At 38.6% G+C, this 18,066-nt stretch overlaps 1 protein-coding gene across 2 annotated transcripts in view; it reads right to left on the reverse strand.

Annotated features, from left to right (window-relative positions):
* The window catches only part of LOC106868329 (uroporphyrinogen-III synthase), a 60,684-nt gene that overhangs the window by 21,686 nt on the left and 20,932 nt on the right, over positions 1-18,066 (reverse strand). The window contains exon 2 of one of the 2 annotated variants that reach the window (XM_014913531.3): positions 8,704-8,771. The exons of the other annotated variant lie outside the window; for it this stretch is intronic. Coding sequence (XP_014769017.1) covers positions 8,704-8,755 — 52 coding nt within the window. The 5' untranslated portion in view covers positions 8,756-8,771. The remainder of the gene's footprint in view (positions 1-8,703; positions 8,772-18,066) is intronic. 2 annotated transcript variants of the gene reach the window in all.

The following is an 18,066-nucleotide window of genomic DNA, read 5'->3' on the forward strand; positions in this document are numbered from 1 at the left end:
ACACACACATGTATATGTATGTATATATGGCTGTGCATGTGTGTGTATGTATGTATGTATGTGTACATATATATGTTTGTGTGTGTATTTATATGTGAGGAAGAGATGAATTGTGTATTCTCACAAAGAGGGCGAGAATAGAGGAGAAATGATGGATGACAGATAGACACCGTTACAGTAAGAGAGAGAGAGAGAGAGAAGAAAACGAAGGGATGGGGGCTATAGTTTCACAGTTTAGTCAAATATAGACATAAAGTGATTGTAAGTAGATACGTACGCCATGCCATTTTCAATATGCCGTGTGTATGTGCGTGTGACATACGCTTAGATATAATCACGTAAGAATGAAAATTTACATACTTCTGTTATGTCGGCACACACACACACGCGTGCGTTGCGTATGCATGCATACACTGATAAATGCATAAGAAACAGGCTGTGGTTTAATAATTAGGGTAGGCAGAACGTGTTAATAAAATAAAATTGTCAAGAAAACAGCTGTGGCAAGTAAAAATCACTTTGGTATCAAAAAGCATTTGCTTTGAATGTGGTAAGAAGCTTTCTTCCTAACCACATAGTTCCTGGTTCAGTCCCGCGGCGTGGCACCTTGGGCAAGTGTCTTCTACTATAGCCTCTGGCCGACCAAAGCCTTGTGAGTGGATTTGGTAGACGGAAACTGAAAAAAAAAAAAAAAAAAGACCGATGTCGGTGTGTTTACGTCCTCATAACTTAGCGGTCCGGCAAAAGAGAAACAATAGAATAAGTACTAGGCTTATAAACAATAAGTCCTGAGGTCGATTTGTGCGATTAAAGGCGGTGCTCCAGCATGGCCGCAGTCAGACAACTGAAACAAGTACAAGAATAAACACACGCGCACACGCACACACACACACAGACACACACGAGAGATTTCTCTAAGGCTTTGGTTGACCCGAGGCTATAGTAGAAGACACTTGCCCAGGGTGCCACGTAATGGGACTGAACTTGGAACCATGTGCTTGGTAAGCAAACTTCTTTTCACACAACCGCACCTATGCACTGACATACATACATGCATGCATACACACACACACATACACATGTAAAGGCGCATGGCTCAGTAGTTAAAGTGTCGGGCTCACAATCATGAGGTAGTGAGTTCGATTCCTGGACCAGGCTGTGTGTTTTGTTCTCGAGCAAGACACTTTATTCATGTTGCTCCAGTTCACTCAGCTGTAGAAATGAGTTGCTACGTCACTGGTGCCAAACTGTATCGGCCCCTTTGCTTTTCCCTTGGATAACAAATCAGTGGTGTGGAGACGGGAAGCTGGTATGCACGGGCGATTGCTGGTCTTCCATAAACAGCCTAGCCCGGACTTGTGCCTCGGTGGGGAATTTTCTAGGTACAATCCCACGGTCATTCATGACCGAAGGGGGTCTTTTCTATATACATCATTCGTTCGTTTAACGTCCGCTTTCCATGCTAGCATGGGTTGAACGATTTGACTGAGGACTGGCCAACCAGATGGCTGCACCAGGCTCCAATCTGGTCTGGCAGAGTCTCTATAGTTGGATGCCCTTCCTAATGCCAACCACTCCGAGAGTGTAGTGGGTGCTTTTACGTGCCACCGGCACGAGGGCCAGTCAGGTGGTACTGGCAACGGTCACGCTCAAATGGTGTTTTTTTACGTGCCAGCGGCACAGGAGCCAGTCCAGCGGCACCGGCGACGACAATATATATGACAGGTTCCATACACAATTAGAAATGATACCTGGATGATTACTTTATTTTGTGTGAGGAAAATATTAACAAGCTAATTGAGGTAAAAAAGAAGAAAAGATAGAGGGGGAGGAGGAGGAAAAAAGGAAGAAAACCGAGGTGGAGAAGAAGAAGAAGAAGAAGAAGAAGTAGATGGATAGATAGACAGACGCATAAGCGTAAATATATAGGACGATTAGGTAGGTGGATGAGTAAATAGCTGAATGGGTAAAAAGGGAGGTATATAGATAGGGTGGTAAGTAAGTATGTAGGGTACAGAAGACTGGTAGTTAAATAGACAACAATTAGACAGACAGAGAGCCAGGTAGCCTGACAAACGTCATCATTTAATTTTTAATCATTCTAAATTTCAGAGTTCTTTCCCTTGCATACTTTGATATGAATTTTTTTTTTGTCACCGACACAAATGGTTTTTCTTCTCATTAAAGTTTGTATTTTTAATTGATTAACTTAAGTCTTTGACGCTCACTATATTAATTATGTTAGCCTGCACTTATCTAAGTAGACAACTATTTGGGTTGGTAGGCAGGTAGGTAAGTAGCTATATGGTTACGTTGGCAGAGAATGAAGCAGGTAGATAAAAATGCGAGTAGATATGAGATTGTATGTCTTTGCATTAACATCATGGGTGTGCGTATGTGCATGTGCGTCCATGAATGTGTGAATACATGCACATGTGTGACTGCATGTACGTAATAGATGTGATTTGTGTGCCTCAATAGACATGAGTGCATGTATGTGTATATGTGACGATATGTGTGTATATATATATTCATACAGTATACACACACACACACATACAAATATATACATACATGCATAAGCGTGGCTGTGTGGTAAGAAGCTTGCTTCCCAACCACATGGTTCCGGGTTCATTCCCACCGCGTGGCACCTTGGGCAAGTGTCTTCTACTATAGCCTCGGGTTGACCAAAACCTTGTGAGTGGATAAGGTAGACGGAAACTGAAAGAAGCCCGTCACGTATATATATATATATATATATATATATATATATACATACACACATACACACGACGCGCTTCTTTCAATTTCTGTCTACCAAATCGTGTGTGTATGAATGATAAGTGCCATTGTATGTCTATACGTGCGAGTACGTTTATGTGTTTGTATGACTGGAAAAGCCTATTTAAGAGTTCGAATTTTGTCCCGACCAAACCTACAGCCTGCGGTATTACAACCCTTGGCTCTCACTCTGCTGTGCCTTCAGACATATAATCATTCACTCATTCATTTATTCATTAATTCATTCATGTATTTTGCAAGTAACGAAAGTGACAAGGTAGTTTGTATAACTCGATGCAGAGCAAAACAACTCAAGGGATTTGGTTTCGGAAAAGAAATTCGATTTTTCATTTCTTTGCTTTTTTGCCAAAACACACACATACCCCCCCACCCCACGCATGCACGCACGTACGCGCGCACAAACACATGCACCACCTACACACATACACATTTATACACTCACATACACACTCAAACATTGACGCACATACACCTATTCACACCTATTGGCACGTACATCCTACCCATACACCGACACACCTACACACATTTACACCCATCCCCACACCTACACACACACACACACATCTCATACACGACGAACTTCTTCAGCTTCCGCTTACAAAAATTCTATTTATTGGTCATGGTCGAAGCTATGGCAGAAAATATGCAGTGCGTCACGAAGTGGGACCGAACTCGAAATCATGCGGGTAGAATGTGAACTTGTTTACCGCAGAGCTATACCCCTACTCATGTTTGTCTAACAGCAAAGAAGACTTTAGAGTTAAATTTCGATTTAAAAAAATTTCTTTGTTTTCTCACCAACACACACACACACACACACACACACACACACACACACACACACACACACACACACACACACACACACACACACACACACACACATCGTCAGTAGTTCGTATATCCGAAAAAGGAACACACACTGAAACATCAATACAGTAATATGTATATTAGGAGACTAATAGCTATGCCCATTCATAAAGTGGCCCTAACGCTCGGCAGGATGGGCAACACGTCAGACTCAATATTTCATTTATTCAATAAGACATTCATTTCATTTCACTATATATACTATATATTCCATATTCTATATCGTACATTCATTTTATAAGACTATAAATAAAACATAAAAAACAGAGTTGGAACTCTTTTAAATAATATATATATAGCGGCGTACGTACACCCTTGTTCTCACGGGACCTTGACTGCTATAAAGCAGGAAAGTATACTAGTATACTAAATATTTAATACTCAATATTTGATTTATTCAATAAGACATTCAATACTTCATTTCATTTCACTATTTATATCACATATTCCATATTCTATATTCTATATTCCATATTCCATATTCTATATCCTACATTAATTTTATAAGAATATAAATAAAACATGGAACTCTTTTAAATAATATATCGCCGACCACTTATTTTATATATTTTTTTCTCCTTGTTTCTTTCAGTGTTCCTTTCAGTTGAAGAGCGTAGGCTCGAAACGTCACAGTCTTTCCCTATTCCCGAGCGTTAAACTAATACATCCATTTGTTGTTTACACCACCTGTCTTCGTCTGTTGATTTTTCCTAAATTTTCCCATATATATACATATATATATATATATATATATATATATATATATATATATATATATATATATATATATATATATATATACATATACATATATATATATATATATATGTGTGTGTGTGTGTGTGTTGTATGTGTGTGTGTGTATGCATGTCTGTACCAGCAGCCCCTTCCCTCATCATATCTCATTGCACGTAAAGAATGTTTTCAGTATGACACAGTGGTTTAATGTTCACTGTATGACACATGCTGCATGCCATTGCAAATAGTAATGTGTTGATATATATATATGTATATACACACACACACATATATGTATGCATACATATATATATATACATATATATATATACCCATACATATATATCCATACATATATATATACATGTGTGTGAATATATATATATATATATATATATATATATATATATATATATATATATATAGGGAGAGAGAGAGAGAGAGCGATATGGTGTGTGCGTACGTATATTTTGCTTCTTTTTCGAGGTGAGTCAGAATATGAAAGCATTTTAAGTTAGTCGCTAGCACTGTCGAACGTGGCATTAGATTAGACATGTCACTGAGTTGTTTATATTATAATATAAATATACTTATACCATTCTCACAAACTGCTTTAATATTTGTTTATCAGTCTATATTCTACATGTGTATGTCTTCTGAATGCTTATAGAATTTTATATATTTATACATAATTGTACCAATATTAATGTTGTTAAAAGAAGCGACACAAAACTGGCCGCAGCTCGAGTTTCGATAAACAAAAAGGAAAAAACTAAGAGTTTGAATGAATTTTTTAAATATATATACGTAATAATGAAAGTTTATATAATAAATTCAAATTCACTTCACAGTTTTATGGATCGGGACATGGAATAAAGTTGCTCCTATTACGAGTAACAATACCACAAACTACAAAACAGCAGTTTTTTTTATATTGCTGTTTGCCATGAAACGAGAAACGAGGTCTTTACCTGTTCATGGTAATTGTGTTTAAACTGTCCAGTCTATCGTCCATCATGAAATTGTACAGATTAGTTAACGGTTAACTAATCCGGTTAACTGTTAACCGGATGTTTGTGGAGCGATGACTCTGCACAGCTCTTAACTGGAGTTGGAACCGAAGGTCCAGAGAAGAGACGAACCATTCGTTCCATCACTGTATCTATAGAGAAAGTTACGAGTAAATGTAGTAGACCCATGGTTTATTGCTGTTGGGATGTAAGCCAGGACTTGATCTAATTCGGCTGGTTCACCTGGACCAGAGGATCTGACGTTGCCACCTCACTCTGGAACATCTCTGAGGATGCGTCTCAGTGCATCAGAGAGATATTATGTTAAAACCCCAAATAAAGAGAGATGAATGAGAGTACGAGCCTAAGGAAGATCTTATCTACGGTACTTTATTGTTGGTTCATGTTTAATGAAATGATACAGAACAAACTACAGAGAAAAATTAGTGGGGTTTGCCCACGGAAATACATCGAAAAAAAAGACATGGCTTCTGCAAAAGGAAAATAACGAATACAGAATGAATGGGGTTTGTTCGGGTTACATTAAGATTAAAATTTGAACGACGGGGAACCTGGGCCAGCTACTGGGGAAGCCGGGCAGTCTTCTGTAAGCAAAAGCAGTCTAAGCAGGCTACGGGGAGCCTGGGCTTACTCTGGACTATCTGCAAACAACACTTAGAAAACATTTTCTTGTTCTACATTCACTATTAGGTATGGTGGTAATACCCTATATATTTTAGTTAATAAGAGGTCGATATAATAAAGTACAAGTCAAGTACTAGGGTCGATGGTGTCGCTTTAACTTCCCTTAAACTTGATGGTCTTGTGCCTAAGCTTGTAACCATAAATAGCCTATTAACCATGAGACATAAAACCAAGTCTACTGATAAGGAGAGAAGAAGCTGACGTCGTTCTATGCCTTTAGCCATTAAATCCCTATATTTTAGAGGGAAAAGGTCTTTTTTTAATTTTGTTTTTGAGCCGATTTCACTACGGTTATAATGAACAGAGTTCGTTTTTGTCTTTTTCTCACGTATGAGTCACGTCTTTTAAGCAGATGGAAGTTAACTTGTGTTAACAGGCGTGACACATTGGGCGCGAAATATATTATAGACGCATTGGGTTCAACATTAATTTCTTAATGCTTTTTTCTAAATGTTTATGTCTTTTACACGTTGACGAAACTTTATACATCAGTAATAACGACATATTTAATGTTGTATCCTCTCTCCGCTACATGAACTGATATTTGCATTGAGATGTATTTTGAATTGTATCTTGAGAATTGACAATACACCCTTTCTCTCTTCCTCATTCTCTTTCTCTCTCTCTCTCAACGCGGGTGCACACATTCACACACACACACGTACATCTACTTCTTTTTGGTTGTCATTTGTAGTCAAGTGTGATTTGGCACTAGGAGAGGTTTTTCTTTAATATAGGGGGAAAAAACAACGTCAACGCTGTTTCTCTCTTTCGTGAGATCGTCATAGACCAAAAGTCCTGGCACAACCCTCATTGCAGCAATTGTACAATTATTCTTTTGGTAGACCTGGTGTTAGAGGATCTTGCTCTAGCTCCTCGTCTCTTTTCTTCCTGTTGCTTCATCCAGTTTGACTCTGCAATTATTTATACATTCTTTTAGGCCTCCACCATTGTTTGCGGTCAGTTGCTCTCTTCCTCCATGCAGTGACAATCTGGCCACTTGTTTCATTGGGTTGTCATTTGATGACATCCTCATGACGGAGTTTCGGGCACCCTCTTCAATGGCTTACACACACACACACACACACACACACACACACACACACATACACACACAAGGGGTCCTCTGTGTGTCTCATGAGATCAGGGATCTGCTTCAAGAAAAAGTTCTTCTCCAAGAACGCAAACCGTGGAAAATGTCCTTTTATAGCAGTCCAGTTGTGGCCCCTGTATTTAAGTCTCCCCTCTCTCCTGTCCCCATCACTGATTTTGACCAAGGAAGAGTAGGGGCCGACATAGCTTGGCACCAGCGTTATCGCAGACGTTGTCAGAATGTAAAGAATCGGAACAAATACCACAAGGTATCTTGCCCGATTCTCTTAACAGTTCTAGCAAGGCAAATTTCTGGGTTGAAGCATTTTTCATCAACCCTGGGAGGTTGAAAGGTAAAGTTGGCATCAGTAGGATTTGAACTTAAGTCGTAGAAAGTCGGAACAAACACTCCGAAACTCTTCTCAATCTTTTCTACTCTAGGCACAAGGTCCGAAATTTTTGAGGAGGGGGGGGGCAATCGATTAGATCGACCCCAGTACGCAAATGGTACTTAATTTATCGACCCCGAAAGGATGGAAGACAAAGTCAACCTCGGCGGAATTTGAACTCAGAACGTAAAGACAGACGAAATATCACTAAGCATTTCGCCCAGCGTGCTAACGTTTCTTATTTCTTTATTGCTCACAAGGGGCTAAACATAGAGGGGACAAACAAGAACAGACAAAGGGATTAAGTCGATTACATTGATCCCCAGTGCGTAACTGGTACTTAATTTATCGACCCCGAAAGAATGAAAGGCAAAGTCGACCTTGGCGGAATTCGAACTCAGGACGTAGGGGCAGACTCACCGCCTTCGCAACTCTTCTCAACGACGGTTTTTTGTATCAGATGCAAAAAACAATGAAAAAAAAAAAGCCCCAAAAACTATTTCTTTTTTTGTATCTAAAGGTAAGAGTCTAAGTGAAATTTGGTTTTGATAAACTGCAATATTAACAAATGTTTAGAACAAGAGAAATAAAACAGTGCAGTAGTTTATATCGTTTGTCTGCAATGAATAACGGTGTTACAACAATTGGTGTCTAAACATCAGATAAATCTCGGCTAAAGCACAATCTATACAAAGAAACCACCATTGTTTGAAGCTGCCACGAATAAAGGTGATTCATTCAACAAAGAATCAATCGAGAAATGTCTGACTGATGATAAAAACATACAACATGGTAATAATGGTGACAGATAATGTTCAAAAATAGGACAGCTTTTGTTGTTTTATATATCTGCTGTTGTTGTTGCTGTTTGTTTTACTGTAATACGTCTTAAGTATTGCAGCACGGGATTCAAATATTTCCCCGGGGGGTCTGTTACGGTAACTAGTAAATACAAAGGAATAAAGGTAAATATATGTGTATTTACCGTGAGGGAAAGGAAAACTATTAATGTTTCGACAATAGGCCCGTTTCTATTATGAAAAGAGAGGGAGAAGGAAAAAGGTTTACAGCTAAATAAATTGATTAAGACTTACAATTATGGGCAACCTTTTCGAGAAGCGAACCGCAAAAGACATGGCTTATCATCAGGCGGACTGCACTACTAGAAAAAAAAAAAGAAGGCATCTTTTCGTTAGATGTTTGCTCACGTCTAATTTACAAAATAAACAACAAACAACAAAAGTTGTGTGGAAAATTTGACCAAATATACATTTACTAAGAAATAAAAAGCTGGCATGCTAAGAGCAGGGGTCAACAGCTGATGGACTTTCAAATCAAAAGTATCAGTACCGTTGCTTTCGTCTGGCAGGAAGGCTGGCTGTTTTAGTTTGTCATTTGGTGTCTACAACACCAGAAGTTAATGCAGGAGACAAAAGATGACTAAGTGCAGGGCATTTTTTCCTCTTCGACAAAGCCCTCATCAACTTCTTCAAGTAGCACTTGTTCAAGGTGGAGTAGGAAGTGCGGCCCTCAAGAAGTTCGCTGAAAAGAGAGATGGCGAGTAAGGCGGGGGTTGAAGAAGGGTCTCCTATTCTTGAAACACAATTATTATGGGGGAGGGGGTAAGTCGATTATTTTACCTACCCCGGAAGGATGAAAGTCGAAGTCGACCTCGGCGGAATTTGAAAACTGAACGTGAAGACGGGCGAAATGCCGCTCAGCATTTTGCCCGGTATGCTAACGGTTCTGCCAGCTTTCTTCCTTATTCATGAAAATAGCAATCCTTTCTACTAAAGGCACAAAACCTGAAATTTTGTGGGGAGGGGACTAATCGATTACATTGATCCCAGTGTTTCACTGGTGCGTAATTTATCGACCCCCGAAAGGAAGAAAGGCAAAGTCGATCTCGACGGAATTTGAACTCAGAACGTAAAGACGGATGACATGCCATTAGATTTTTTTCCCCGGCGTGCTAACCATTCAGTCAGTTCACAGCCTTAACGTCGTTGTTAGTGGATACGTAGATGGTAGATGAAGTCATCATGTAGTAGTAGTAGTAGTGGTGGTTGTGGTGGTGGTAGTAGTAGAAGTAGTGGTTGTGGTGGTGGTAGTAGTAGTATAGTGGGGCTGATTGCTATATAAAAGCTATATAAAAAAAAAAAGAAAAAAGAAAAACCGGCATTATTGGCGGAGGTTTGCGATTTTGACAGCAGTAGCAGCAGCAGCAGCAGTAGGAGGAGAAGGAGGAGTAAGTCAGATGGTGAAATCAGCTATTTGGTAGATAACCTTTATGCCTTTTTACATTTCCAACCAGTTTTTCCCTTATGACAGCAGACCGCGTGGGAACTTCCAACCCATGACAAGATCCCCCTCCTCCTCGTCATTTCTCCCCCCCGTCTCTCTTTCTCCCTCCCCACCATTTCCAGCGATACACCCAGTTCTCAGTCTGTCTTTCTGAATTCATTTACTCTTTCTTTAGTCACACCACCCGACAACAGGTGCACCCCAAATACTTTCGTTTAGTTTTCGTTTCACCGATTTCACTAACAAAGTTTAGGAGGAACCAAAGCAATATTTAAAGAAACTTGCTGAAGGTGTTGCGCAGTGGGAATCGAACTCGGAGCCATGAGATCGATGCGAGTGTTTTATTATTTTATTTCAGTCCCCGTGCAAACTCCTGTTATTTTGAAAACTATAAACTTACTAGAAGTTTATAGAATACCACGAAATCCATAATTTCTTTGGAAATCGTATGTTTCGAAGCGTTTGATCTTGTGGTAGTATGAAGCAGTGTTTCTCGAACTCTTTTTACCAAGTTCCTTTTGATTAAAAAATAAAACAAAACAAAAACCATGCACCCTCCATGAACTAATAAAGTTAGTTTACACACACACATTTTAAATGATTAATACAGGAGACGGGGTGTAACTAGAAGCATTTATTAGCACAACAACCGTTTCGGCTTCATACTGCACTGCTTCCTAGTGGGCGTGGGGCGATGTAATGACTTCAGATGCAACGCACAGCGCAAAAGAGCCTCATCAGGTGACGTAAGATGCTTTAAAAGTTACCAGATTTACATTTCATTTTCGCTTCAAGTTATACGCTGATGGTGAGATGCCAGTAGTTTAAATTTACCAAATGTGTCTGAATTACTGACAACTGTGTTACAAGATTTATTCACTTGCTACTTACTTAGACCACCATCCTGAAGTAACCCACGTCCCACCAGTGGCCCGTGCACCTTGAGAAACACAGGTATAATGGTAATATTGAAGGCGCAATCATAAGAAAGAACATCTTTGGAAACCATATTTTTTTGTGGCACACTTGCTGCCACTTCAAGCTTGGGGGTAGTTATCTATCATTTCTTTTGTCTTTATGGGAAAAAGTAAATAATCTTAAAGCTGGAACGAAATCAAGGCGTGCTCCAGCATGACCACAATCCAATGACGGAAAGAATTAAAGATATGTGCGCTCACGCGCGTGTGTACTATAGACGAGTTAGGCAACAGAAAACGATCAACGGAAAATATAAATAGAAATTGAACAGCTCTCGCTTAGATCTGGAGTTTTAATGTCATACAATGTCAAACTGGTTCTACTTGAAATTTACTCAAATTATACACTAATTCAATGCGTAAGCAGTTTCGTTGATTGAAGAGATAGAACACACATCATAGAAAGCGACGTAGATCTTAAAATATATTGGGTTGGTGCATAACTATTGCGGCTTTTTTTCAACAGATTTTATTCAATAAAAACAATAACATGTAACAAAAACATCTTTAAATGATTATTCCGGTGCATATTCACCATCGACTTCAATTACTGCTTCCCATTTGCATGGCAGACGGTTAGACCGTCATTTAAAGATGGTTTTGTTAAATATTGTTATTGTTTTTGTTGAATAATTTGTGTTGAGAAAAAAAGCCGCAATAATTATGCACCAACCCAATATATCGAAGGCTATGTATGTCTGTGTACAGATACACATACATACGCACACACACACACACACACATTGGATTGTCAGAAAAACCGTTCGGGGTCAATAAATTAAGTACCATTTACGCACTGGGGTCGATGTAATCGACTTAATCCCTTTGTCTGTACTTGTTTACCCCCTCTATGTTTAGCCCCTTGTGGGCAATAAAGAATCAAGAAACGTTAGCACGCCGGGCGAAATGCTTAGCGGTATTTCGTTTGCCGTTACGTCCTGAGTTCGAATTCCGCCGAGGTCGACTTTGCTTTTCATCCTTATTCCATTTCTTTATATGTGTATATAATGCTTGTGCGTATATGTAGTATTGTTTAAGCCTTTTTCCTTTCGTTTTTTCCCCCCATCTTCCGATATCTCTTCCCTAATCTTCTGATTTCTTCCCTCCACCCATTCTTATCCTTTCTCCGTTTCTAATTACAAAACTCAAAAACAAAGAGCTGCTGTTAGTTACGATCGGCTCAAATCTGCAGAGACATGTGTAACATTACCACCTCGCTACCACTCTACTACTACAATTCCACCACCTCACCCTCGCACTCACTATCATCGTACAGCCGCCCCACTATCATCTTACAGTAACCCTCCCCCCACCCCCACAGCCACTAACACCACCACCACCACCAACAACACCAACAACAACAACAACGGTACCACCAACATCGCTGCCGCCACTCTATAAATGCGTTTACTTCATTGATGTTTATTAACGCCTATGCATACATACATACATACGTACATATACATGTGAGTATGCGTGTATTTGTATGTGTGTGTGTGTGTGTGTGTGTGTGTAAATTAATATAGAGCTAGGTGCAGTGTAATACCAAAAGGAAACGATATATATATATATATATATATATATATATATATATATATATATATATACACATACATATAAAGATATATATATACATACATATATATATATATATATACATACATATATATATATATATATATATATATATATATATATATACATACATATATATACGTATTTATACATACATATATATATATATATATATATATATATATACATACATATATATATATATATATATATATATATATATATATATATATATATATACATACATATATATATATATATATATATATATATATATATATATATATATATACATACATACATACATACATACATATATATGTGTATGTTCGAACGCCTCAGTGAGCCATTAGAAGCAGTGAAGCAGCTGTTCTCAAAGGTAAGATCCAAATTGAAGAACACAAGAATACACTTGAGTCTGAATATTTGTGCGCGCGCGCGCGTGGTTGTTGGAAAATCGATGGCTGTGGGGTCAGAGAAAGAGGAGGTGGGTTGGTGCGCGGGTGAAAGGAGCCCTCCATGTTTTTTCTTTACTTGTTTTACCTGTAATTATCGTTGATATATGTTGGTTTAACTACACCTCTCCTAAGATCATCATAACATATTGGTGGCGTATTCACCCATTCATCATCATCATCAACATTGTAGTCGACAACAACAACAACAACAACAACGATGACACTGTGACCTGCCAACAAAGGAACTTGTATGTGGTTTATAGGCTGGCTAGTAATAGCAGACAAATCTTTCTTGAATCCCTCTTAAAAATTAAAGGACACTGGATAATTTAACCGGAGGTAGGCTATTCCAAAGAAACAGGAAGTCGCGATGGTCACGGCCGGAATAACCATAGAATCACGAGAAGACCGACGACAACGACAAAAATATCGACAACTGCAATTAAAAGGGAGGATTCAATGTTTGAGCCTTTATTGGATAACTCGATCTGCTAGAAATAACACCTAAAGTCTCTCAAATCACACTACGGTCTTGCAGATAGTGGAAGGACACTTTGGATGGTGTAGTCCTAGGCATATTTGGATTAAGTGGATGATGGGACACGACGCCTTTGATTGGAAGTTTTCTGGATCGGGCTAACATCTGGGGTTGCATCACATCTTCATCATCATCATCATCATCAGTAGCAACAACAACAACAACAACAATTACTACAATCTCAACGCTACCAGCTAAAAATAATCGCCGCTGCCGCTACCACCATCACCCGCGGCAGTCACAACAAACAACCAAAAGCCATCGGCCAAAACAACCGTTACCACGACGACGACGACCCCCACGATGACAGCGACCACTACCACCACCACCACTGCTGCTGCTGCTACGAGTATCACTGCTATCACCATCATTGCTGCCACTACCACCAATACGACCACCACTTTCTTTCTTTCTTTCTTTCTTTCTTGTCTGTCTGTTTCTTTTTCTTAAACAAGAAACTGTATACAATTTTATGTTTTGAATCTCAGAAATACAGAAGTAGAAAATTAATAAAAAAGATAAATTTCTTTAAACTTTTTTTTAAACTGAGAGAGAGAGAGAGAGAGAGAGAGAGAGAGAGAGAGAGAGAGAGAGAGAGAGAGAGAGAGAGCATGGGATCGAAACGTCAAAGACTCTTCATTTTCCCTGAGTGCCAAGTTAACCAGTCTTCTCTTTTCTTGCTTTTTGTGCCGTTACGAAACACACACACACATCATATATAAAACTTTTACAAAGAAAAGATTGATAGTGACTTCAAAGTTTCGGCTTGCTGGCCTTCGTCAGACCGTAGGACTGGCGTGAAGTGCAAGAGTTGCACTTTGTGGGGTGGGGCTGGCTAATGGCGTAAAAAGATCCCCCTGGGGCAGCAAAAAGATCTACTTTGTAAGACTGGTTTACGGCAGGTTTAAACTGACATCAAATTGACGCGACCATATCAGATTGAAATAGTGACCCATCCCTTTTGGCGTAGGTGTCCTCTCGAGACGTTATAATCTTAAAACTGTTTTGGAGAAATGATGGATTATAGTACCTAATCATAATTTTGTTGTTGTTGCTGTTGCTTAGCCCTGGGTCAATATCGACCAGGTAGATCTCTGATCAGGAACATTTCAGATTTGGCCATCCCGCCATTTTTTTTTAGAGTATTTAAAAAACTACATTATCTGAAACCATGACTAAGCAAATTATTAATTCCTGGACAAACTATCCTTGTTGTGCAAAACCCTAGACATTTACGGGAAGGGGAACAATCGATTATATCGATTACATGTTTCTGATAAGAATGCGAGCAATTATATACCCGTGATCATCCTTCATCGGCGGATGTAAAATTGGTTAGCATACGAGTGTTGACTATTTAATATACACACTGGCCAAGGATGGTATTTTTTAAGAAAACCGAACTGCAGGAATTTATCCAAATGAATAAAACTAACAAACAGACAGACACACACACACCCTGTTGATGTTGTTGAAATTCCAATGAAGGCGCCTTGGATCTCGGTTAGAAATCTTGAAGTAAAACTGAATAATAACATACATGCTGAGTCCTCCTCCGGCCATGACTGATCAGGGGATCGCACCTAGAAAGTTACCCTCCCAGGCACAAATCCGGGCAAGGTTGTTTTTTATGGAAGACCATGCATACCGGTCTCCCATCTCCACGCCACCAGTGTTATCCCAGGGAAGGGCAAAGGGGCCGATACTGCTTGGAACCAGTGACGTCGCAACTCATTTCTACAGCGGAGTGAACTGGAGCAACGTGAAATAAAGTGTCTTGCTCCAAGAACACAACACGCAGCCCGGTCCGGGATTCGAACTCACAACCTCGCGATCGTAAGCTCGACGCTCTAGCCACTGAGCCATGCGCCTTCACACATACATACATACATACATACATGTATTAATATTAATAGGAGCACTTGTTTTAGTGACTAAATACCTACGTGACACGCTGGAAACGTAAACGGAACTGACAGAATATGCAAGACATTCCAAAGACGGATCTTTGGATCTTTGTAAGAAATAAGTTCCTTCCTTACAGGAAGACTTCAAATAAGTAAAAGTATTTAGAAAAGAACACACACACACACACACACACACACACACACGAATGCCTATACACATTCTCACGTTCTCTTGTTTGTTTTATTTTCATTAATGAAAGAAATCATGATCAATATCTCTTCTTGATTAAATTCATTGAAATGATGCTGGTAAAAGAACGCAGCTAACGAGAAATTCTGATTGCTATCTCAATCAGTTACCCGACGAGCTTCAAACAGACACACACATATGTGTGTGTATATATATATATGTGTGTGTGTGTGTGTGTGCATGTGTCTTCTCTTCTATTTTTAGCTATTTGAAATCACACACACACACACCCAAAGAGCTATATATACATATTTCATTTACGTGAGCATATGTCTGTATGAAGAATGTTAAGCACATACATACATACAGACAGACAGACAGACAGACAGACAGAAATGCAAATTCGGAAGAAGGCCATGAATCATTTTGTGACAAGGGGCACGCTCGTTTAAGTCGCCCGAACGATGACACGGTAGCGAAAAATTCTGAGTAGCGTTGTACCGAATCATCCGCTTCTTCCAAATAAATAACTCGTATATATATATATATATATATATATACACACAGGTATAAGTTAGAAGTTTTAAAGCCTCTAAGGGATAGATATATCCAAAGGCACTTCTGGTAATTACTTCAGTGGGTATGTTCCTTGGTAAAAGGTATACGACAGCAGGTAATTTAGCGGGTAACCATAGTTTAATTTATATAGGTGAGAAGAAAATGGAGGACAAATAACAAACAGAGGTATGTCTTTGCGCTAGTAAGGGAATATTTAATTAGTAAATTTACTAATTAAATATTGCCTTACAAGCGCAAAAGACACACTTCTGTTTGTTATTTGTCCTTCATTTTCTTCTCGCCTAAAGAAGCCAGTCGTATATATATATATATATATATATATATATATATATATATGTATGTGTTTGTGTGTCTGTGTTTGTCCCCCCCCCCCCAACATCGCTTGACAACCGATGCTGGTGTGTTTATTTCTCCGTTACTTAGCGGTTCGGCAAAAGGGTATAAGTACTAGGCTTACTTAGAATCCTGGGGTCTATTTGCTCGACTAAAGGCGGTGCTCCAGCATGGCCACAGTCAAATGACTGAAACAAGTAAAAGAGGAACGGATAAATGTGCCGAAACACCGACACTTTTATACCCAGCCAAAGAAGACTGCCTAATGAAGAAAACTATATCTCAAAATGTTCAATGTGGAATTAAATTCCTCGACGTATAATTACCTGGTAATTAAACACACATGTACTTTACATTACACATCTTAATTAGTTTTAACGCGGTATTTTTTTCCAATAAAGTTTCTCAACAAGTTTTTGAAATTACGAATTGAGCTGCAGCAGATGTTTATATCAGAACTGGTCGATGTCTGAGTTTAGTTAAACGTATTTTCGTTTTCCGTCTGAGGAACGGACGATACACCGAGGAAAGCCCCCGAGTAGAAGAGAAGCAAGCTACTGAATCAGCCAAAAACACCCCCCCCCATAAAAAAAAAACGTATGTATATTGACATACATACATACATACATACATACATATATACATACATACGTATGTATGTGTGTATACACACAATTTTAACGTTATCTTTTCTATGCTTGCATAAGTGGGACCAAGATTTACTGAGGCAGATTTTCTACGGCCGGATGTACTTTCTGTCGCCAACCCTCACCTGTTGATATGCTTTCGTAGAATATTGGAAATGAATTTACAACATTACGAGATGTCAAGACAAGAAAACACACACACACACCACACGTATATATATATATATATATATATATATATATAGATCCGTCGGAATAATGATCCGTCGGAGTAATGATCCGACGGAATAATGATCCGTCGGAATAATGATCCGACGGAATAATGCAGTCCTTATATTGCTCTTTGTGCACCCTAATGATTTTCCATCCAAAGTATTTTAAAATGCAAGATTATGTATTTATATATGTCTTGTAGTTTTAATTTTGGTTGTGTAATGAAACAATTGTAGTTGAATATATTAATTAATAAATTAATTTGTATCCATTAGATCTCTCTGTTTCCAAACTCGATAATAATATTTAATATTTTATGATATTTTATATAATATATTCATTGAAGAAATATTTCTTCAAAATACAATATATTAAACCAGTGTATCTTGGATAAAAAAACATCCCTATAAGAAGTCTAAATATCCTCATTGTGACTATATATATCAGGCTGAGTAAAAAGTAATCAACGTTTTGAAATATGAAATTCATCACTATATATTTCAACATTGCGGAAATTTTATTCATCTAAGTAAGTACCATTACAATCAATACATTTTTGCCAATGAGTTACAAGTTTGTTTATTCCGGTAACATAAAAATCTGGAGTTCTGGAGCTGATGAACTCTTTGAACACACTTTCAGCATCGGTTTGATTTTTGAACTTCTTCTCTCACAGGGAACCATCAAAGTGCTTGAAAAAGTGATAGTTGGTAGGAGAAAGGTCTGGGGAATAAGC

This window comes from Octopus bimaculoides, chromosome 14 (assembly GCF_046866305.1).
Source record: "Octopus bimaculoides isolate indiv1 chromosome 14, ASM4686630v1, whole genome shotgun sequence".
NCBI classification, from domain to species: domain Eukaryota; kingdom Metazoa; phylum Mollusca; class Cephalopoda; order Octopoda; family Octopodidae; genus Octopus; species Octopus bimaculoides.